This window comes from Bombina bombina, chromosome 1 (assembly GCF_027579735.1).
Source record: "Bombina bombina isolate aBomBom1 chromosome 1, aBomBom1.pri, whole genome shotgun sequence".
Classification (NCBI taxonomy): domain Eukaryota; kingdom Metazoa; phylum Chordata; class Amphibia; order Anura; family Bombinatoridae; genus Bombina; species Bombina bombina.
This window is the reverse complement of record NC_069499.1, coordinates 915,159,152-915,183,789: the sequence shown is the minus strand read 5'-3', so window position 1 is coordinate 915,183,789 and position 24,638 is coordinate 915,159,152. Positions and strand designations below refer to the sequence as shown.

The window sequence follows — 24,638 nt, the reverse complement described above, 5'->3', positions numbered from 1 at the left end:
ACCTGGAGGCAGCCTCTTTTAGACCAGTGTGCTTTTCACAGAAGAAAACTTTCCTGAAGTATATCAGTCTGATCCCGCCAAGTAAGGTCAGTCCAGCCCCGAAATACCAGGCAATTCTCCTCTGAACAAGGAACATGACAACCCCAGACGATCGTTTCGGCCTCCTATGGGCCTTGTCAGTGAGGTGCAGCCACATTCCTCTAAGCACACTGGGCAAGGAGTCCACGTCTGGTTTCCCCCATCACCCATAGGGAGACTTCCCCAGGGTCATAATAATTTGCATACAAAGAGAGAAGCGCTCTACCAGGAACGAACAACAGCTCAGTGGCTTGTTCTATGGCGATTTACCACCTGGAGGCAGCCTCTTTTAGACCAGTGTGCTTTTCACAGAAGAAAACTTTCCTGAAGTATATCAGTCTGATCCCGCCAAGTAAGGTCAGTCCAGCCCCGAAATACCAGGCAATTCTCCTCTGAACAAGGAACATGACAACCCCAGACGATCGTTTCGGCCTCCTATGGGCCTCGTCAGTGAGGTGCAGCCACATTCCTCTAAGCACACTGTTCAGAGGAGAATTGCCTGGTATTTCGGGGCTGGACTGACCTTACTTGGCGGGATCAGACTGATATACTTCAGGAAAGTTTTCTTCTGTGAAAAGCACACTGGTCTAAAAGAGGCTGCCTCCAGGTGGTAAATCGCCATAGAACAAGCCACTGAGCTGTTGTTCGTTCCTGGTAGAGCGCTTTTCTCTATTTGTATGCAAAACGTGGACTCCTTGCCCAGTGTGCTTAGAGGAATGTGGCTGCACCTCACTGACGAGGCCCATAGGAGGCCGAAACGATCGTCTGGGGTTGTCATGTTCCTTGTTCAGAGGAGAATTGCCTGGTATTTCGGGGCTGGACTGACCTTACTTGGCGGGATCAGACTGATATACTTCAGGAAAGTTTTCTTCTGTGAAAAGCACACTGGTCTAAAAGAGGCTGCCTCCAGGTGGTAAATCGCCATAGAACAAGCCACTGAGCTGTTGTTCGTTCCTGGTAGAGCGCTTCTCTCTTTGTATGCAAATCGTGGACTCCTTGCCCAGTGTGCTTAGAGGAATGTGGCTGCACCTCACTGACGAGGCCCATAGGAGGCCGAAACGATCGTCTGGGGTTGTCATGTTCCTTGTTCAGAGGAGAATTGCCTGGTATTTCGGGGCTGGACTGACCTTACTTGGCGGGATCAGACTGATATACTTCAGGAAAGTTTTCTTCTGTGAAAAGCACACTGGTCTAAAAGAGGCTGCCTCCAGGTGGTAAATCGCCATAGAACAAGCCACTGAGCTGTTGTTCGTTCCTGGTAGAGCGCTTCTCTCTTTGTATGCAAATTATTATGACCCTGGGGAAGTCTCCCTATGGGTGATGGGGGAAACCAGACGTTGACAGAGAACATGGCGGTCTGGGCGCCCCTAATCTCACAACCTACTATAGAGCTGCCCACTTAGCACGCGTAGTGGCGTGGAAACACTCTCAACGTGAGAAACCTTGGGTACAATTAGAAGCCTTCCTGTCAGGGGGCCACAATCTTGGAGACCTGTACTGGATTTCGGCCAAGCACAGACCCCCAGAAGCTATTGCCAATTACTATATAGCAGCAACACTAAGGGTATGGGATAAATCATTAACCTTAGACAACCCAATCTCAACTATACCATCCCCACTTACTCCCATCCTTAATAACCCCCTTCTACTACAACCACATGCCCTACAAACCCCAATAGTTGACAGCTCACATTCCAATGTCCCAGCCCACCTGGCACTTAATAATGGTCAAATCCATCCGCAACTAGAACTTTCACAAATCCTAGGTCCCCCGTTCCATCTCTGGTTCCCCTACCTGCAGTTAAGGCATGCCATACTAAACAGCCCCTTTACAGGCGACCTTACTAGACCCCTGTACCCCTTTGAAAAATTGTGTACTACCCCAGCCATGAGCAGGTCTCATATTTCTATAATCTATAAACTACTCCGAGGCTTGTTTCCAACTAAGCGACCCTCGTATATTTTAAATGGGAGAGGGAACTTGGTATCACCCTAACAGATTCACAATGGAGTCATATCTTTGTAGAAACCAAAAAGTCATCTCTATCACTGGTGTTTGCAGAAATGAACTACAAGCTACTGGCTAGATGGTATCTTACTCCACACCGTCTCCATAGCATTTTCCCCAATTCCTCACCTCAGTGCTGGAGGAAATGCTGTGGCGTTGGAACCCTCTCCCACATCTGGTGGTCCTGCCCTCTTCTCCAAAAATACTGGGAGGATGTTATTAATTGCACTAACACAACATTAGGGCTTTCTGTCACGCTCTCTCAAAGTATGGTTTTGTTGAATGACACCCCCCCAATCTCTTGCCTATACCGGAGAAAGTTATTCCGCTGCCTGCTCAATTGTGCCAAACGACTAATACCCCGGTTCTGGAAATCAACACAAACACCTAACCTCCCCATGTGGTTGAAAGAAGTGGATCTTGTTTTATCTTTAGAAAAAATACACTACACCTTTGTGGGTAAACAAGATTTTATTGCAGATGTTTTATACATTTGGGAACAAAGGTCTATACAGTGATGCAACAGAACACTACACATAAAATACTCTATACAACCTACTTCATGCTGTGATCTGAAAAAATTAACACTAATAGAGATGCCTGTAAAGATATCGACTGTATTGATGTTATGTAACCCTTCCCTACAATTGTGCCACTGAATGGAATTGATCTAAAACCTGCTTATCTACTTTGTGTATAACTTTAGTATTAGATGAATTTGATTTCTGTTTAAGGACTTGATGTTATTTTCTCCAAAGACCACCCATCTATATATATATATATATATATATATATATATATATATATATATATATCAGAGATTTTGCTACTGTAATGTGTCCAATCATTTGTATAATCACATTCCCTGTATACTTGTATGAAAACTTAATAAAACAGTTGAATATAAAAAATTTTTTTTAAAAATTACATTACGTAAACAAATAAACAATCAAACACAAGAAAACAATGGATTCCTTCCTGGCACCTAGCAGTCTGGACTCTGGAGGTGATTAAACAAGGTGAAAGCGTATCACCTAAACCTAATTACAGTAAACAATAGCTGATGCCAGGAAACCTGTCTCAGAAAATACAGTTTTTCAAAACTGAACAAGGAGAGAGTTAACCCCTTTTAGTACTGTTGGATTCACACCCTGTACCTATAATGGGCACAGGGTGACTTAAACATAATACCCGAATCCATAATCCGTAGGGAGGTTGACAGTTTCAACATGGGGCCATAGTCTAAAGGCAGCAGGCGGCAACCAGGCTCCTCCAATGCACAGTGGCGAGATTGGACTCGTCCCAGGGTCACATTTGACTCAGATCTTTCTTTCACTCCTCACATTCAGTCCTTGGCTAAAGCCTGTGGCTTCCACCTGAAAAATATCTCTAAAATTAGACACTTCCTTACACAAGACACAACTACGATTTGAATCCACTCTCTCATTCTTTCCCGCCTCGATTACTGAATCTCCCCACCTGCCACCTAGCTCCTTTACAATCCATAATGAAGGCCTCTGCCAGACTCATCTTCCTTACACGTCACTCTTTATCTGCTGCACCTCTCTGCCAATCCCTTCACTGGCTTCCTCTTGCCTCTAGGATCAAACACAAAATTCTCACTCTGACATACACCTGCCACCTAGCTCCTTTACAATCCATAATGAAGGCCTCTGCCAGACTCATCTTCCTTACACGTCACTCTTTATCTGCTGCACCTCTCTGCCAATCCCTTCACTGGCTTCCTCTTGCCTCTAGGATCAAACACAAAATTCTCACTCTGACATACAAAGCCCTCAACTGCACTGCTCCCCCCTATATCTCAGACCTTGTCTCCAGATACTCTCCCTCCCGTCCCCTTCACTCTGCTCATGACCTCCTACTCTCCTCCTCTCTGGTTACCTCATCGCACTCCCGTTTACAGGACTTCTCCAGACTGGCTCCCATCTTGTGGAACTCTCTCACCCTTCAAGACTTTCTCCTAGTTTTGAAAGCTTCAAGCGCTCCCTAAAGACTCTACTGTTCAGGGATGCATACAACCTACGCTAACCTTTCTTTATACCAGTTCCTCTCCTCCATTGCTATCCCCTGAACCCCCTTAGCATGTAAGCCTAAGAGTCCAGCTGTTTGTAGATCACCTTCTTAAGAGCTGACTACAACAGTGCGACTCTTGGCAGGGCCCTATAATTGTTTTGTTGTACTCCCCCTTTGTTTATAGCGCTGTGGAATCTGTTGGCACTCTACAAATAACCTATAATAATAATAATAATGTCCGGATACTTCTCCCAGAGGCTGTTTCAAACTGGAATGCCTGGATAGCAAAAGTTTTCCAACTTTGTCCTTTGATAGTTATGCTGGTGACAAAAGTCGCACACCAGCGTTTTAGGGTAACACACAGAGTGTATGTATATATATTGATATATGCAGTATATATATATATATATATATATATATATATATATATATATATATATATATATATATATACATATATATATGTGTGTGTGCACATATGTATTTTTATATATTTAACTGTGTATTTATGTATTTCAGACATATATACACATATAAACATATAAATACCTAATACATATATAGACATATATATATACTGTATAGATATACACACACACACATATATATATATATATATATATATATATATACATTGCAGCCCTTTGCAGTTAAGTAAAAGAAAACAATTAAAAGCATATTTATGCAATATTCATATTTAATAATGGTTTTAACTATGTATTTACTGTAAATATTCCCCATTTCAATGTTCTGCACATAGCAGAATATGTTCTATGTATTTATAAATAGATATTCCTATATATATATCTGCATATATCTATACCTATGTATAATCATCTATATAAAGGTATAGATCTATATTGTACCAAAATACAATTAGATATATGTATAAATATGTATTTATGAATAAATAGAACATATTCTTCTATGTGAAGAACATTGGAATGTGAAAAATTAATATTGGCGCACATGAGACTATGTGATCAGGTTTGCGTGCAAGTTGGGTAGTTTTTCTTTTTCACTGTTTTTGCTCTATTGACTTTTATGGGGGAAAAATGTGAACGCGCATGCGATATTCGTTTTAGTCGCAAGCAAAAACAGTTTACTTTCACCTCAATACGAGCGCAACCTAACAAGCGCAAAAAGCCAGACTTCTAGCAGTTAACGCTCGAGCAAGAGAAATAATTAGCGCTCCACTTGTAAACTGGCTCCTAATCAGGTGTTTGCAGATCAAAGCTGTCTGGTATCTTTAGTGTCATTACTGACATTAATTTTATGTTTACGATCTAAGGGTGTAAAGCAATATACATCCTTTTCTTCACAAAATAATGACTACATTTTTAAATACCCCCTCCTCCTCTTGACAAGAGTGCACTGGCATCATTTAACACTAAAACCTATTTGTGAAGTTTAATGTGCTAATTCCCAGTGAGTAGGAGGCATGTAAAAAAAAAAACAGCAGATGCCAGCTGAATCCATAGAGTATTTCTATGGGAAAGTTATTATTTCATATAATTAGTAGGGTCAGTGAATAATAGAATCAATTCATTGTAGCACTTAAAAGCTTACAAAAAGAATTACAAGTATAAGGATTTTTATCTATGACTTGTAATATCCAAATGGACTTAACAATTAAAATAAATGACTGTACAAGACAAGTAATTGAAGGCATCCTGGTAAAAAAGCTTGTGGGTAGAAGTAATATAGCATTAAAAATACAATATGCAGCAGGGGTGTTGGAACCCATATGTCACGTAACCATAATGAGAAGTTTAGAATTGCTACATTTCTCATACCACAGACATACAGATTTCAATGCTTGGCATTCATTTGTCTGGCAAGTTTCCAGGTAATAGAGCTTATTTTCACTTCTTCCAAACAAGAAAGGAAATAAAGTAGCCATAGAGCATGTCATTTTATCACTGGCAATGCTGCACAATTATGTGTTTAACCCTTTTAAAAGAGGTTGTCGTAATTGGAAGACTTTAGATGCTGTATCTAATTGTACCAATACGCTACTTCGGTGGTAGGCTAGGTAGGATCAGTAGAAGCAATGCACTACTGTTGCTAGCTGCTGATTGGTGGCGACACATATATGCCTCTTGTTATTGGCTTTAATGATGTGTTCAGTATTGCATTGCTGCCCTTTCAACAAAGGATATGAAGAGAATGAAACACATTTGATTATAAGAGTTAACTGGAACGTTGTTTAAATGGTTTGTTTTATCTGAATCATCAAATAAAAAACATTTTGGGCCTTAATTTCCTTTTGTCACGCTGCGCCGCTCTAGCCATTGCTAGGGGCGCAGCGTCTCCTTCCCTGCTCGTTGCCAGGGGCTGTGTCGGGTCTGGATGTGTGCGGGGCTGACATCATCGCCACACACTCCTCTCTCTCTCTGATGCTGGTCAGACGCCTGTGGCGCGAATCCTGCACCTATGTAAGTTTCTCAAAAATGATCTATCACTGTCCAAGTATAGGTGTTACTTTGTGTGCTCCTCGGTGTGATAGATTGTTACTTCTCTGATTGCCTTATTGATATACTGCTGCTGAACTCTGCCTGTCTGACCACTCTGCCTCTTAACCCCTAAATTGCTGGATTGATATACTGCTGCTGAACTCTGTTTATCTGACCACTCTGCCTGTTAACCCCTATATTGCTGGATTGATATACTGCGGCTGAACTCTGCTTGTTTGACCACTCTGCCTCTGAACCCCTATATTGCTGGATTGATATACTGCTGCTGAACTCTGCTTGTTTGACCACTATGCTTGATTAACCCCTATTGTTCTGGATTGCCTCTCTGTTGCCAAACTCTGCCTGCCTGACCACTCTAGTGGTTTACCCTTGGACTGCTTTACTGTTGCCAAACCCTGCCTGCCTGACCATTCTAGTGGTTTACCCTTGGACTACTTTACCATTGCCAAATCCTGCTTGCCTGACCCTTCTTGTGGTGTACCCCCAAACTGCCTTTCTCTGATTCCCTGCCTTTTGCCGCTAAAGACCATCCTGCCTGGGGTGAGTGCTGCTTACCTCATCTTGAAAACTTTCTCTGCTCTGGGATATTCCCTATGATTCCGGCTCGACACCGGGATAAGAAGGCTACTGGCCGAGTTCGGTCTGATAGTGGATTATCCCACAAGCATTACATTATACTTGGGCCATGGAGCCAGATGAGGGGGCAAGAGCAGTTTATCTTCAGGGACAGATGTTGGGAATCCATACCACACAGTTGCAGAGTATGGATTACAAACTAGAGGCTATAACCGTTCAACTCTCATCACTTGTTACAGTGAGGAATACCGCTCCCGTGATTATACCGCCAGTCTCTGCTCCTAGTACTGCGGCTTCTTCCTCTGCTTCTGGAAGTATACCCCGGATACCATTTCCTGACAAGTATGAGGGTACTACTGATTGCAGGGGTTTTCTTAACCAATGCAGACTGCACTTCCACAATGATCCTCACACCTTTCAGTCTCACCAGTCAATGGTCACCTTTATCATTTCCTTACTGAAAAACAAGACCCTAGCCTGGGTCTCTCCCCTATTGGAACAGAACGCTCCACTCCTGAACGACGCTGATGCGTTCATTTCTACACTTCTGTGTTTGGGACTTCTTGCCGTACTTCTGCTGCAGAATTTTCTCTCCTAGATCTCCGCCAGGGCAATAGAACTGTGGCACAATTTGCCATTGAGTTTCACACCTTGGCACTAGAGACCAGTTGGGAGAGCGGCCTTTAGGAGGGGTCTGCATGAACGCATCAAAGATGAACTCATTTATCATGATATTCCCTCTTCAGTGGATGATTTTATAACACTTTGTATCAGTCTAGACTCTCGCTTCCAGGAGAGACAAGCCGAGAGAGACAGAACTCGGAGAATCGTTCCCTCCCGTCCTTCTATTCATCCGGTTTCTGCAGTATCCTCTACCCCTTCAATTTCTCCAGCCACCCCAGTAGAGGAACCCATGGATCCTTCCTCCTTCAAACCCACAGAGTCTAAATGACAGAGAAGAAGGAGATTGAGACTTTGCTTTTATTGTGGTTCTAACTCCCACCAACTAAAGGACTGTGACATTCGGCCGGGAAAATCCAATGCTTAGGGGATAACACTGAGGTACCTCTAGGAATGGTCTCTACTAAATCCCCTCACTCCTCTTGGATTCTGGTACCTGTTACCCTTACCTTCCTTCAGAATACTGTCCACAATCAAGACTTCATTGATTCAGGGGCAGCTGGAAACCTCCTGGATCACCGTTTCATGATTCAAGCTGGCTTGCCTCTTTTGCAGAAAAGACATTGTCTCAAAATAATTACTCTGGATGGCACCCCCCTTGGTTCAGGCTTGATCCATTTTAAGTCAGCACCCCTGACCCTGACTGTGGGAGTCCTTCATACGGAACAGCTGCAGTTTGAGGTAATTCATTCCCCAGCACAGCCTGTCAGCCTTGGTCTCCCTTGGCTTTGGATACATAATCCACAGTTCGACGGGGCTGAAGGAGGACTGGCCTCCTGGGGTACTTCCTGTTTCCACTCAAGCCTTGCTAAAGTCACTTCTCTGCTCCGCATCCCCATAGCCAGTATACAGACTCCTCCAAACCTTCCCTCAGTATATGTGGACTTCGCAGATGTGTTTGAGAAAAAAGCAGCTGACGTGCTGCCACCCCACCGTATTTATGTCTGCAAAATCGACCTCTTTCCCGGAGCCCCACTTCCAAAAGGGAGGACTTATCCACTCTCCAAAGCTGAAACCAAATCCATAGAGGAGTACATCCAAGAGAACCTAGCTAAAGGTTTCATTCACACTTCCTCCTCTCCTGCTGGGGCAGGCTTCTTTTTTGTCAGTAAGAAGGATGGTGGGCTCAGACCCTGCATCGACTACAGGGCCTTGAACAACATAACTATCAAGAATCGCTTCCATTGATCACCGAACTGTATGACTCACTCCAGGATGCTCGCTTCTTCACCAAGCTGGACTTACGTGGGGCATACAACCTGATTCAGATTTTTCCAGGCCATGAATAGAAGACCACCTTCAACACAAGATCAGAGCATTACGAATACCTTGTAATGCCCTTTTGGCTGAGTAACGCTCCTGCAGTCTTCCAGGCATTTGTCAACGATGTCTTCCGTGACCTCCTCAACCGCACTGTCATCGCCTATCTGGATGACAGCCTTGTTTTCTTTTTTACTCTGAAGGAGCATCATAAGCACGTGAGACAGGTACTTCAACATCTCAGAGACAATTCTTTAGTAGCCAAGCTAGAAAATGGGAGTTTGACCAAGTTCAGATCCAGTTCCTAGGTTATGTCATCTTGAAGGAGGGTTTTGCCATGGATCCTGCTAAACTCACCGCAGTTTTGGAATGGCCTCAACCTACTTCATTAAAGGAATTACAGAGATTCTTGAGGTTCTCCAATTATTACCGCAAGTTTATAAAGAAATTTTCTCAAACAGTTGCTCCACTCACTGAATTGACAAAACGGAACAAGGACATTGGCCTCCTGAAGCCATAAATGCCTTCTCTCGTCTGAAAAAGGATTTCTGTTCTGCTCCTGTGCTCCGCCATCCTGATCCTGACCTACAGTTCATTTTAGAGGTTGATACCTCTGAGATAGGGGCTGGAGCAGTTCTAACCCAAAGGGATCCTTTGACTTCCAAGTCACACCCTGTAGCCTTTTTCTCTAAACGCTTTACTCCTACAGAGAGAAATTACGATGTGGGTAATAGTGAACTCTTAGCCATTAAGGTGGCTTTGACTGAATGGTGTCATTGGTTAGAGGGCACCACCAATCCTATTTAGATTCTCACCGACCACAAGAATCTGACTTACCTAGAGACTGCTTATCGACTCAGTCCTCGACAGGCTAGGTGGACCTTGTTCTTTTCTCGTTTTAACTTTGTGGTCTCTTATCTTCCTGGGACCAAGAACAAGAAGGCAGACGCCCTTTCCCATCAGTTCCCTCACTCAAATGATTCCTCCCTCATACTTCCCTCCTGTGTGGTAGCTCAACTAAATACCACCCTTCTTTAAAGACTGCAACGTGCCCAGCCTAGTAAACCTCCTGAAGCTCCTGTGGCTTCGGATATCTTTTTGTGCCTCTGAACCTACGCACTCCTGTACTGTCCTGGGCTAACGATAGTAAACTCTCAGGACATCCTGGCTTAACAAGGACTTTTAAGGCGTCTTTCCCTACATGGTCTGATGCTCAAGAGTATGTGAAAGCCTGCACAACTTGTGCTGCCAACAAAACTCCCCAATCCTTGCCTCCTAGCTTGCTCCAACCATTGTCCATTCCCAAACAACCATGGACACACATAACAATGGATTTAATTGTGGACCTTCCTCCTTCAGTTATCTGGGTTGTGGTTGAATCACTTTTCCAGACTGGCTCATTTTGTACCCCTAACAAAACTGCCTTCTGCCCAAGAATTATTGTCTCTTTTTCACTTGCATGTGGTACGACTTCATGGCATTCCTGTGAATATTGTTTCAGACAGAGGTCCACAGTTCATCTCTACCTTTTGGAGAGCCTTTTGTAAGTTGATTGGAACCACTGTTACCTTGTCTTCTGGCTACCATTCTCAGACCAATGGATTAACTGAGAGTAAACCAGGATCTTGAAGCCTACCTTAGAGCCTTTGCCAACGCTTGCCATACCAACTGGTCTGAGTTGTTACCCCTAGCTGAGCTGGCAAGAAACACTCATTGGCACTCTTCTCTTTGATGCTCTCCATTTCAAGCTGCAAGAAGGGTATCAACCTCGTGTCTTCCCTCTTTCTGCTCAGTCCACTGGGGTTCCTGCTGCAGACCGACATGTTACTGAAATCACCACTCATTGGCAACGTATTCGCTCTCAGCTACGTTCAGCTGTCTCTAGATATAAAAAGTTTGCTGGTCGTCATAGAGCTTCTATACGTGCCATCTCAATAGGTGATCGTGTTTGGGTCTTTACTTGACATATTCGTCTACGTCAACCCTGTCACAAATTATCGGTCCTTACAAAGTCCTGAAAAGTCTGTCTCCTGTTGCCTACAAAGTGGCCCAATACCATACGCATACACCCACATCTCACTACTCAAGTCTTACATCAAGAATAGATATACCCAGCTCCAAGCTCCTCCTCATCCGCTCCTGGTCCGTGGTGACACTGAATATGAGGTAGCTAAGATCCTGGACTCCATATACAGGTGTAGACAACTGCAGTATCTGATACATTGGAAGGGTTACTCTGTGGCAGATCGTTCCTGGGTTCCTACCTGTCATGTGCATGCTCCATCTTTGGTCTTCAAATTCCATGCTGCTCATCCTTTGAGGCAGACTCTGGTTCCCGGAGGGAACCCTTGAGAGGGGGCTATGCCCCTAGCAACGGCTAGAGCGGCGCGGCATCTCCTTCCCTGCTCGTTGCCAGGGGCTGTGTCGGGTCCAGATGCGTGCGGCGCTAACGTCATCACCACCCACTCCTCTCTCTCTGATACTGGTCATACGCCTGTGGCGTAAATCCTGCGCCTATGTAAGTTTCTGTTGCTGAACTCTGCTTGTCTGACCACTCTGCCTGTTCACCCCTATATTTCTGGATTGATATACTGCTGCTGAACTCTGCTAGTGGTTATTACTTGGACTGCTTTACCATTGCCAAATGCTGCATGCCTTACCCTTTTTGTGGTGTACCCCCAAACTGCCTTTCTCTGATTCCCTGACTGTTGCCGCTGAAGACCATCCTGTCTGTGGTGAGTGCCGCTTACCTCATCTTGCAAACTTTCTGGGATATTCCCTATTATTCCGGCTCAACGCCGGGATAAGAATACTACTTTGGTCTGATTGTGAAATATCCCACAAGCATTACACCTTTTATGGAACTCCAAAATATTCTTTGATTATTCTGTGATGATTATCTGGGTTTATGTAGTGGTGCCAGCCTTTCCTTTTGGGGTCTTTTTGCTGTCTTTTTCAAGAGATAAAAAGATTAAAAAAAACTTCATTAGTACAGAGCTTTTACGTTTTTAAATTTTTTTAAAATCTTTTTTATCTCTTGAAAAAAACTTTAAACTGTTGAAACACGTTGAGATTTTAACTGTATGAATTGTGTTTTAAGTAAATACAATTCTTGAACAAGAATTGTTTTGTTCCTGAATCTACAGAGACTTTCAAACATATTTTTCTTCTGTGAGTATATTCAATTTACGTAGTAGTCCCGGCTACCTGTGTGTTCTACACTATTTGGATCCTCTATTCACAGAGAATTCTGGTGTACTACTTGTGGATTCTACGCTGACCTCAAAAGGAAAGGCTGGCGCCACTACATAAACCCAGAACGTACTTATACAGCTAAAGGAGAAATCTAAATTTGGCTGCCGCTATTCCATAAGAGAAGTTGTTTGTTTTGTTGTTATTACTTAGATTGAGTTTATTTAGTCAGTTTTTAAATTTGTTTTATTTTATCTATAGTTTAGACCCCTATTTTTAGCTACTCTGTGATGATTATGCATTCAATAAATGGGTGATCTAAAAATCAAAACACTACAATTGTTTTGAACCACATAAGTCCAAAGGTTCTTTCTCAATTTAATTTTTAAAATGTATTTCTTTTGTCCACCCATCAGAGCTTGTATAAAGCTCATGGCATTAAAAGGATGTGAAAGTTAAAGTTAAATTCTCATGATTCACCATGCAATGTAAAAATATAAAAATTAAATAATCATGAAAGTTTAATTTTCATTACGTAGGCTTTTAATGATCCAGTGAAACCAACATGTTCTACCTAAGTTGCAAACAAAAAAAAAAAAAAGTAATATGATATGTATATGATCTGTCAATTGGTATAACATTACAAATATTGTACTAATGGATCCCTATTATATATGTATAACAAAATACATAAAATATTGTTTAAACTGTTTCAATTGAAAATAAAATGTGTGTGTGTTTAAAAACAAGTCAACATTTTAGATCAATCTATTCAATATTCTAAATGATCTGTTATTTTTAAATGTTTTTTTTTTTAAATGTAAAACTGTGTATCAAATGAAAGCCATTGAATGTAAAGGCTGCAATTAGTTTCCTGTAATTACTCAAAGCCAGTACATTATTATTAACCATTATCAGTAGAGTCTAGGGGTGGTGGCACTGAATAATGTCAGGCAGCATATCATTAAAGTTTTTTTTTTGCCATCGTCAGTGTAAAAAAAATATCAACAGGGTGTTCATTAACAACACTGAATGCATTTTAATCAAACCTTAAAGGCTTTATGGAGTGCTTAGCAAGACATCATGTGAACTACAATCTCCATTTCTTTTATTTTATTAACAACACAAGAAAAGAGAGAGATTTTGTAGAAACAACATAAGTAACTACACGTAAGACAGGGATTTCAGCACTTTCTTTTTATTAGGTTCCAATAACCTTGCCAAACTTCAATATTTGGTAGTTAACACAGTGTAGTATTGTTCTTTCAAGCATACAACAGGTATAGAATCACTGATAATAGGCTATGCATAAGAACCACATCCAGATAGTACACAAAGAACGTTAAGCCTTTCTGTCAAAAATGTGAAACATAGAAACATGAACCTTGTGCTTATATTACCTCTAAAACAAACAACACCTCTACTAGAGGATGGCTATGCAAACTTGCACAATTCGGCCATCATGGTAAGCCATGAGGATCTATGTTTGTTAAATTACACCACCTTTAAGAAGGCAAGCAAATATTGTAAATACAATGTAGATTGCAAATACACACAAATAGAGTAAATTTCATGTTAGACATATACATTAAGCACATAGATAAAGCATGCTTTAAAAGGTAAAGTTGGATCAGGGGGTACCGGACAACACCTATTTCAGAGGGCACCCCTATCACTTAGTGAAGGATCCAGTGTCATGAAAATAATTTATAAATAAGGATCTATGTTCGGTCCCCCTAACTCAGGTCACAAAAATACCACATATTTAGTTGCAACTAAGGATATAAATTGTGGAAAGGTGATAACTAAGCGCTCTGATATCCAATCTTAAGGATATAAATTGGACAGGCACTAAAGACAAAATAACAAGCTTTTCTAGAGGACTTCTGTAGGTGGATTACGCTGTCATCACTATAGGACTTAGTTAGATTAGTAGCAGATCCTTGACAACTTTAGGATTATTTCCTCCAAGCTAGTTGGCAGTGACGTACACAGAGCGGGCTGCTCTGCCTTGGATCAAGCAAGTTTGTAACTAAGTTGCAACGAGAGGAAACAAAGTTGGCGTTTACAGCAAGTTGTTTTGATGCATAGACGCTTGCCGTCCTTGCCTATGTGGATTGCTAAAACAGGAGCCGTGAGTTGCCGCATTGGTGGGATGGGCTGTTACCCCTCTTAATACGTAACTATATGGTATTATTCACTTGGCACACGGTCATGTTTAATCTGGATGGTATTCACTTATGGTACTGACTAGCTTGGAGGAAATAATCCTAAAGTTGTCAAGGATCTGCTACTAATCCAATTAAGTCCTATAATATAAGGACGTGATGACAGCGTAATCCACCTACAGCATAATTCACTAAGTGATAGGGATGCCCTCTGAAATAGGTGTTGTACGGTACCCCCTGGTCCAACTTTACCTTTTAAAGCATGCTTTATCTATGTGCTTAATGTATGTCTAACATGAAATTTACTCTATTTGTGTAATCTGTGCAATCTACATTGTATTTACAATATTTGCTTGCCTTCTTAAAGGTGGTGTAATTTAACAAACATAGATCCTCATGGCTTACCATGATGGCCGAATTGTTGTTTGCATAGCCTATTACCAGTGATTCTATACCTGTTGTATGCCTGCAAGAACAATACTGCACCGTGTTAACTACCAAATATTGAAGTTTGGCAAGGTTATTGGAACCTAATAAAAACGTGTAGTTACTTATGTTGTTTCTACAAAATCTCTCTCTTTTTTTGTGTTGTTTATGATAGTTCAAGGGTCTGCACTTTCATCCTATACATAGTTTTTTTTTACTAAGTTTAAATTAATTTAAATTTAATACTTAGATTTACTAATTCCCATAGCCTGACTTCCCTTATGTCTATTATTATTTTATCTTTTATTTTATTCATATTTATTTATATTAAAGGCGACATCGAACACAGAATGAACACTAGATACAATTATGTATTTAAAGCAAAGATAAGCCTGAGAAAAATATGCAGATAGTTGTTAAAATATATATATATATTTTTAAATGCAAAATATATAACCTAGGTCTCCTCTACTGAGACCAAATATGTTACAGTTGTAAATTTGTCACTAGAGTGAGCAACTTATAACTGTGTGAATCTTTTAACTGGAATAAGAAAGCCAACAATTTTCAAAAATGACAGGAAAATGGGAGAAAATAAACAAATTAATTTAAGATGCATGCATATATTTGTTACTACATAAAATTAAGCACTTTGGGATTGAAAAATAAAACATGTAATGTCCCTTTAAAATGGAGATTATTTTTGTGGAAGTCAAAAGGTAATAATGAAAAAAATATAAATATTTGTAATAGGAATGCACCTTCTCAAAGGTAGAAAATTACAGTTAGTGTAAGGTAAGAATTTAATTGTATTCATGGTTTCGAATTTTATTCTTATCTACAGAAATTTACCTAAATCTCAGTAGCTCCTTTTCGGAATATCTTAACGACATCCACAGCAGAAAGGAACACAGTTTGTTGGTGTCCCCTCTAGTGGTGGCCGGAATAGTGATAGGACTAGTTCTTTTCCTTTCCTGTGTAACCATCATCATTGGAAGTCTACGGAAGGATGGTTGTGGCCGAGATTGGTACCTCGAGGGAGAACACAGCTATGGTATGAAGTTAATAATCTCTGTTATATATCAATGATGAGGCAAAATCATTAAAGGGACAGTAAAGTCAAACTTAAACTTTCATGATTCAGACAGAACATGCAGTTTGAAACAACTTTCAAATGTACTTGATTTATCTAATTTGCTTAGTTCTCTTGGAATCGTTTGTTGAAAAAGCATACTCAGGAGCATCAAACTGGGACCTAGCTGCTGATTGGTGGCTAGCTCCCAGCAGTGCATTGCTGCTCCTTTATGCTCTTTCTGAATTATGAAAGAAAAATGTGGGTTTCATGTACCTTTAAGGAAACCTTTTATTGTTTTACTATGCATCTATGTCTATTTCGTGTTTTAGTAGTGCCGATCTAAGTACATATTCTAATGGGTATTTGAAATATATTATTTTAGGCCCTTATATATATATATATATATATATATATATATATATATATATATATATATATATATATATACAGGGAGTGCAGAATTATTAGGCAAGTTGTATTTTTGAGGATTAATTTTATTATTGAACAACAACCATGTTCTCAATGAACCCAAAAAACTCATTAATATCAAAGCTGAATAGTTTTGGAAGTAGTTTTTAGTTTGTTTTTAGTTATAGCTATTTTAGGGGGATATCTGTGTGTGCAGGTGACTATTACTGTGGATAATTATTAGGCAACTTAACAAAAAACAAATATATACCCATTTTAATTATTTATTTTTACCAGTGAAACCAATATAACATCTCAACATTCACAAATATACATTTCTGACATTCAAAAACAAAACAAAAACAAATCAGTGACCAATATAGCCACCTTTCTTTGCAAGGACACTCAAAAGCCTGCCATCCATGGATTCTGTCAGTGTTTTGATCTGTTCACCATCAACATTGCGTGCAGCAGCAACCACAGCCTCCCAGACACTGTTCAGAGAGGTGTACTGTTTTCCCTCCTTGTAAATTTCACATTTGATGATGGACCACAGGTTCTCAATGGGGTTCAGATCAGGTGAACAAGGAGGCCATGTCATTAGATTTTCTTCTTTTATACCCTTTCTTGCCAGCCACGCTGTGGAGTACTTGGACGCGTGTGATGGAGCATTGTCCTGCATGAAAATCATGTTTTTCTTGAAGGATGCAGACTTCTTCCTGTACCACTGCTTGAAGAAGGTGTCTTCCAGAAACTGGCAGTAGGACTGGGAGTTGAGCTTGACTCCATCCTCAACCCGAAAAGGCCCCCACAAGCTCATCTTTGATGATACCAGCCCAAACCAGTACTCCACCTCCACCTTGCTGGCGTCTGAATCGGACTGGAGCTCTCTGCCCTTTACCAATCCAGCCACGGGCCCATCCATCTGGCCCATCAAGACTCACTCTCATTTCATCAGTCCATAAAACCTTAGAAAAATCAGTCTTGAGATATTTCTTGGCCCAGTCTTGACGTTTCAGCTTGTGTGTCTTGTTCAGTGGTGGTCGTCTTTCAGCCTTTCTTACCTTGGCCATGTCTCTGAGTATTGCACACCTTGTGCTTTTGGGCACTCCAGTGATGTTGCAGCTCTGAAATATGGCCAAACTGGTGGCAAGTGGCATCTTGGCAGCTGCACGCTTGACTTTTCTCAGTTCATGGGCAGTTATTTTGCACCTTGGTTTTTCCACACGCTTCTTGCGACCCTGTTGACTATTTTGAATGAAACGCTTGATTGTTCGATGATCACGCTTCAGAAGCTTTGCAATTTTAAGAGTGCTGCATCCCTCTGCAAGATATCTCACTATTTTTGACTTTTCTGAGCCTGTCAAGTCCTTCTTTTGACCCATTTTGCCAAAGGAAAGGAAGTTGCCTAATAATTATGCACACCTGATATAGGGTGTTGATGTCATTAGACCACACCCCTTCTCATTACAGAGATGCACATCACCTAATATGCTTAATTGGTAGTAGGCTTTCGAGCCTATACAGCTTGGAGTAAGACAACATGCATAAATAGGATGATGTGGTCAAAATACTACCGTAATTTGCCTAATAATTCTGCACTCCCTGTATATATATATATATATATATATATATATATATATATATATATATATATATATACCGTATATATATATATATATATATATATATATATTTATTTATATATATATATACACAGTGTGTATATATATATATATTAATATTAATATTTTTAGATAAATTCACTAGGGATGGGCCAATGTTTGAAACATTCAAAAAATTAAACTAATTTTAACAAATTTGTTTGTTCTTTTTCGAATTTGGAATGTTTGTACAACATTCTAATATTTGTTTAATGTAGTAGTATTTCTAAAGGGACACTGAACCCAAATTTTTTCTTTCGTGGTTCAGATAGAGCGTGATATTTTAAGCAACTTTCTAATTTACTCATATTATCACATTTTCTTCATATCTTGGTATCTTTATTTGAAATGCAAGAATCTAAGTTTAGATGCCGGCCCATTTTTGGTGAACAATCCGGGTTGTCCTTGCTGATTGGTGGATACATTTGTCCACCAATAAAAAAGTGCTATCCAGAGTTCTGAACCCAAAAAAAGCTTAGATGCCTTCTTTTTCAAATAAAGATAGCAAGAGAACGAAGAAAAAATTATAATAGGAGTAAATTAGAAAGTTGCTTAAAATTGAATGCTCTATCTGAATCATGAAAGAAAAAAATTGGGTTCAGTGTTCCTTAATGCTCTCTTTAAATATTTGAACCATGCAATATTCTGAATAGAAAAATTGGAATCAATATATTTGTATAATTGTACTAAATTCCCTACAATATGAACTATAGAACTTCTAGTGAGAAATAAGACACTCAGGTAGTCAAGTTCAAAATAACTTTACTTCATAGGCAGCAGTACAGATAGAGAAATGTTTCAGGGTTCAAACCCCCTCCTCAGGCTCAATACAAATGAAAGCCCCCCCAAAATAAAAAAACACCCTAGCCTACAATAAACTACCAAAAGCCCTTAAAAGGGCCTTTTGCGGGGCATTGCCCCAAAGAAATCAGCTCTTTTACCTGTGAAAAAAAATACAAACAACCCCCAACATTAAAACCCACCACCCACACAACCAACCCCCCAAATAAAATCCGATCCAATCAGCCAATAGGATTGCGCTTGCATTCTATTGGCTGTTCCAGAATTAAAGGTGAAAAAATCCTATTGGCTGATCTAATCAGCCAATAGGATTTTTTCACCTTTAATTCCGATTGGCAGATAGAAGTCTATCAGCCAATTGGAATGCAAGGGACGCCTTGGATTACGTCATTTAAAGGAACCTTCATTCTTCAGTCGCTGTGGAAAGAAGAGGATGCTCTGCGCCAAATGTCTTTAAGATGGAGCCGCTCCGTGCCGGATAGATGAAGATAGAAGATGCCGTCTGGATGAAGACTTCGGGCCGCTTGGATGAAGACTTCTGCCGGCTTCGATGAGGACTTCTGCTGCTTCATTGAGGATGGATGTCGGGTCTTCAAAAACTGTAAGTGGATCTTCGGGGGTTAGTGTTAGGTTTTTTTAAGGGTTTATTGGGTGGGTTTTATTTTTAGATTGGGGCTTTTGGGCACCAAAAAAAAAAACATTTTCAGGGCAATGGGGAGCTTAGGTTTTTTAGTTAGATTTTAGTTGGATTTTATTTGGGGGGTTGGTTGTGTGGGTTGTGGGTTTTACTGTTGGGGGTTGTTTGTATTTTTTTTACAGGTAAAAGAGCTGATTTCTTTGGGGCAATGCCCCACAAAAGGCCCTTTTAAGGGCTATTGGTAGTTTATTGTAGGCTAGGGTTTTTTTTATTTTGGGGGGCTTTTTATTTGGATAGGGCTATTAGATTAGGTGTAATTAGTTAAAATATTTGATAATTTATTTTTTTATTTTGTGTAATTTAGTGTTTGTTATTTTGTGTAAATTAGTTAATTGTATTTAATTAATGTAATTTATTTAATTGTAGTGTAGGGTTAGGTGTTAGTGTAACTCAGGTTAGGTTTTATTTCACAGGTAAATTTGTATTTATTTTAACTAGGTAGCTAGTAAATAGTTAATAACTATTTACTAACTAGTCTACCTAGTTAAAATAAATACAAACTTGCCTGTGAAATACAAATAAAACCTAAGCTAGCTACAATGTAACTATTGGTTATATTGTAGCAAGCTTAGGTTTTATTTTATAGGTAAGTATTTCGTTTTAAATAGGTAGTATTTAGTTAATGATAGGAATTTTTTATTAGATTTATTTTAATTATATTAAAGTAGGGGGTGTTAGGGTTAGACTTAGGGTTAGGTTTAGGGGTTTATAACTTTAGTATAGTGGCGGCAATGTTAGGGGCGGCAGATTAGGGGTTAATAATTTTATTTTAGTGTTTGCGATGCGGGAGGGCCTCGGTTTAGGGGTTAATAGGTAGTTTATGGGTGTTAGTGTACTTTTTAGCACTTTAGTTATGAGTTTTATGTCACGGCATTGTAGCATAAAACCCATAACTACTGAGTACTGAGCGGTACTTTTTAGGCTGTACCGCTCACTTTTTGGCCTCCCAGGCAAACTCATAATACCGGTGCAAAGGAAGTCCCATTGAAGTAGTTACGTTGCATTACTGCCAAAAAAGTGTGCGGTGCAGCCAAACCTGCAAAACTCATAATACCAGCGTTAGTGAAAAAGAGCCATAACACTGCTTTTTCACCCATACCGCAAAACTCGTAATCTATAGCCGATATACTTTATTCTGATAGTTGTTAAAAAAAACAGCTATCACTATATTTATTCGACTTTATATAGGATAAATACATTTCTATTTATAATAGGATAGATAAATTATAATCCCTGTTGAGGCCCTTAGAATGCATAGTACTAAGTCTATATATCCACATAGCCTCCTTTCTAAGAAACATTTTCCCTCTGTCAAAACCTTTATTAACCCTAGGGATATGATCCAGAACCATAAAACGTAATTGATTAACTTGATGTCCTTTTTCATGAAAATGAGTAGGGACCGGTAAATGTCTCATCTTAGCATTACGAATGGTCGACTTATGTTGGGTAAAGTGGTCTTTTATTGTTTGAGAGGTCTCCCCTATATATAATAAACCACATGGGCATTTGAGTGCATAAACCACATAAGTCGATTGGCAAGTGTAGTGTCCTTTTTTGATAAATCTCCTCCCTGAAAATGGATGGCTAATGGAATTGCCCCTAATCATACTATTGCAATGAGAGCAATTAAGACATGGAAATGTACCATTTTGTACTGGTTTAAACACTCTCTGTTGAAGTCTAGGGGATATATTTTTTACCCTGACTAATTGTCTACAAAGCGAGTTGCCTTTGCGAAAAGCTGAAAACGGGCGTTCTTGAAGTTCCTCAACCTCAGGCATAGAATGATCCAACATCATCCAATGTTTACAAATTATTTTGTGTAGTTTGACACTAGTAGAATTATAATAAGAGACAAAAGCTAATTTCTTAGAATCTGATGTTTTTTGTTGAGGTTCAAGAATAATAGATTCCAATAACCTCTTTCTTTGAACCTGTTGCGCATGCAATTGACAAGCAGAAGAATTAGAAACTATTCTCTTTACTCTCAAAAGCTGTGATTTAGGCACACTCTTAAATACTTCTAGGGGGATGATTCTAGGGGGATGATGGCTCTGACGAGATAAAAGGGTAATTTTGTCAGTAGGCTTCCTATATATATCAGTTTCAAAGTGATCATCAACACACTTAACAACTATATCCAAAAATATCTATAGAACTTCTAAATAGTATTTGTTAAATCAAATTTCGAATGTGGATATTTGATCTAATTATGAACATTAAAAAAAAGTAACATTTGAAAATCAAATATTACATTACTTTAATTAATTTTAAGGGGTTTTGTCCTTTTCTTTGTCCAAAATAAATGTTCATATTAAACAAATTGTACTTTTTTTTTTAATAATTTTTTTTATTGAGGTTACAAATAAGTGTTACAAATAAGATTTGTCCATTTACAATGACAATCCAGAATCAGAGAACATACAACATCACAAGTGGCATACATGCTGGCGATACCCGTAAACCTCCAACATTATGTTTATACAAATAGTTTACACATTGCTGCAGTATTTCCCACCTAAAACACCATCGTGGTGCATACAAGCATTTCAGGTGGCTTATATGTAAGTAATAACTATGGGTCACCGGGGTCGTAATTACACACATCTATTTCAAATTGCACTTTTGACACATTCGCCCGTCCTTAAAAATCACTTCTGTCTCTGATTTGTTTCCATACACTATTAAAACAATGATGATGGTCCAGAGTCCTCAATAACATATGGGATATATTTCCCACCACTAGGAGGAGATTAAGATCCCATATCAGAGCTTAAAACCCACCTCCTATCTCTCTCTTAGTTTAACGTATAGCCGAGTAGACAATAGAAAACATAAAGGTAGGAAAGACAAAGCAGGGTCTGTAGAGGTGTCATTATAACTGTCGCCCCAAAAATTGAAACAGGCTGGCCTGTGAACCATCATCATTTCAAAAGAAAAAAATTTGTCAGGCAAGCATAAAATTTGTTTTCTTCTGTAAAATGATGATGGTCCACATTTCTTCATAACATATGGGATTAATACCCAAACAGATGTTCTATGTTACAGAAAGGGTGGGACAACTTTTCTGGCAGTTTCTATTTAGCCAACACTATGGCCTAAAGGACTTTCCTGCCAAAAGCTGCTAGCGAAGAAGCAAAAAACATCAAAGTGATAACATTTGGATAAAGTATGCAGAGAAGACCATATTGCAGCATTGGAAATCTGATGTATAATTTTTAAAAACCCATGAAGTTGCAACAGCCCTTGTGGAATGAGCTGTGATACACTTATAAGGTGACTTTCCTGCCACCAAGTAAATCTTGTGAATCTCTAGTTTGAGCTAAGAGGCCCACACTACTATAGTAGCCTACTGCCCCTTACAATTACCGGGGTGGAGAACAACCAAACTAGAAGTTTGTCTGAATTCTTTAGCAGCTTGAAGATAGAACTTCAAAGGCATGACTACATTAAGATTATGCAATAGCCGCTCCTTAGGGCTAGCAGGATCTGGACACAAGCAAAGAACAACATTTTTCCGATTGATGTTTACCGCAGAAACAATCTTAGGAAGAAAATCATATTTAGTATGCAGTACAGCCTTATCCTTGTGAATAATTAAAAAAGAGGAATCACAGGACAAGGTTGACAACTCAGAAACTCTCCTAGCTGAGGAGAATGCTAATAGGAAAAGTACTTTCCAAGCTAATATTTTTTTATATGCATCGGTTCAAAAGGAGGACCTTGTAATACCAAAAGCACTAAATTAAAATTCCAGGATGGAGAAATAGATTTCACAATTGGCTTAATTCTAACCAATGCCTGGCCAAAAATCTGAACATCAGGAAGTTTAGCTAACTTCCTAAGAAAAATAACAGATAAAACAGAAATTTGCTTGTCAAGGCCATCCTGTAAAAACTGAAGAATTCTGGGAATACTGAAGGAATACCAAGAAAACCCTCTGAAAGAGCACCACTCAAATTATGCTTTCCAAACTTTGTGAAAAATCTTCTGTGACACAGGCTTTCTTGCCCGAGAAACCTCTACATCTCCAAAATAGGGAATCAATCTCCACGCCGTTAAACTTAAAGATTTGAGATCCTGATGACAAAGAGGCCCTTGAGACAACAGGTTTTGTCTCAGTGGAAGGAGTCATGGAGGAGATGAGGACATCTGAACTAGATCCGCATACCATGTTCTGCATAGAGGATGTTATCAAATATGAACCCCTAGGAATAAGTGATTACCCCACTATGTATATACAGCATATAGTGCTTTATCAACAGAGAGTTTAATAAGAGTATAAAACTCAATAATATGCTGCCTTAGCCTTGCTAGCTATTCTTACACTCTGGGGTAAAGTGCGTAGGAGCCTCCTGAGCAACATACACAGTACATAATTCTTTAGAGGCAGTAAAAGGCTGCAACTGAATTGCATGCTCAATTTGAGGTAAATAGCTCTTACAGAGTGTATTGACCTGACATAGTGGAACAGGCTTGCAAAACACATGTAATGTATATACAGTGTGGGTTATTAGTAAATGATTCCTCTAATATTAGTGGGGACACCAGACATACACATAAACAATAACATTGGTTGACAACCCTCTTCACTAAGCTTAATAATCCCTTTGACACTTTTATTGAAACTGCATAACATGCGTCCAGGCTCCAGAATATAGCCCAAGTAACCCACTGGCAGCTCCTGCAAGGGAAAGTGCTGAGAGAAATGAATTACTCATTATGAACTTAGTAATTACTGCCCCACAATGTATTGAGCTGTTTTCTGCCCAGCAACAGCTCCTGAGTGAAGAAGGAAGCCTGGAAAGCTGAGGGGGCGGGGCTTCCACTGGGAGAGAAGCCAGTGCCTCAAGAGAACATTCCAAAGCCATTTTGAGTGAAATAAAGTTATATAATGTGCACCAAGCATAATTAACACTTTTCCCTCATACAAATATGCTCCCCTGCCTACCTGGAGTGTCTGCTATTGAATCACTACCTGCACTGAGCAGGTAGTGGTTTTCTTAAAGGGCTAGGCACCTATTTTATAAAAAGTGTCATAATTATTTCCCCAGAACTGCCAGAGGGCTGTGAAGGACATCAGTCTTACC

The 24,638-nt window shown here is 39.7% G+C and overlaps 1 protein-coding gene across 1 annotated transcript in view; it reads left to right on the top strand.

Moving 5' to 3' along the window:
* The window catches only part of BEAN1 (brain expressed associated with NEDD4 1), a 155,768-nt gene that overhangs the window by 75,199 nt on the left and 55,931 nt on the right, over positions 1–24,638 (top strand). The window contains exon 4 of the mRNA XM_053715879.1: positions 15,745–15,954. Coding sequence (XP_053571854.1) covers positions 15,745–15,954 — 210 coding nt within the window. The remainder of the gene's footprint in view (positions 1–15,744; positions 15,955–24,638) is intronic.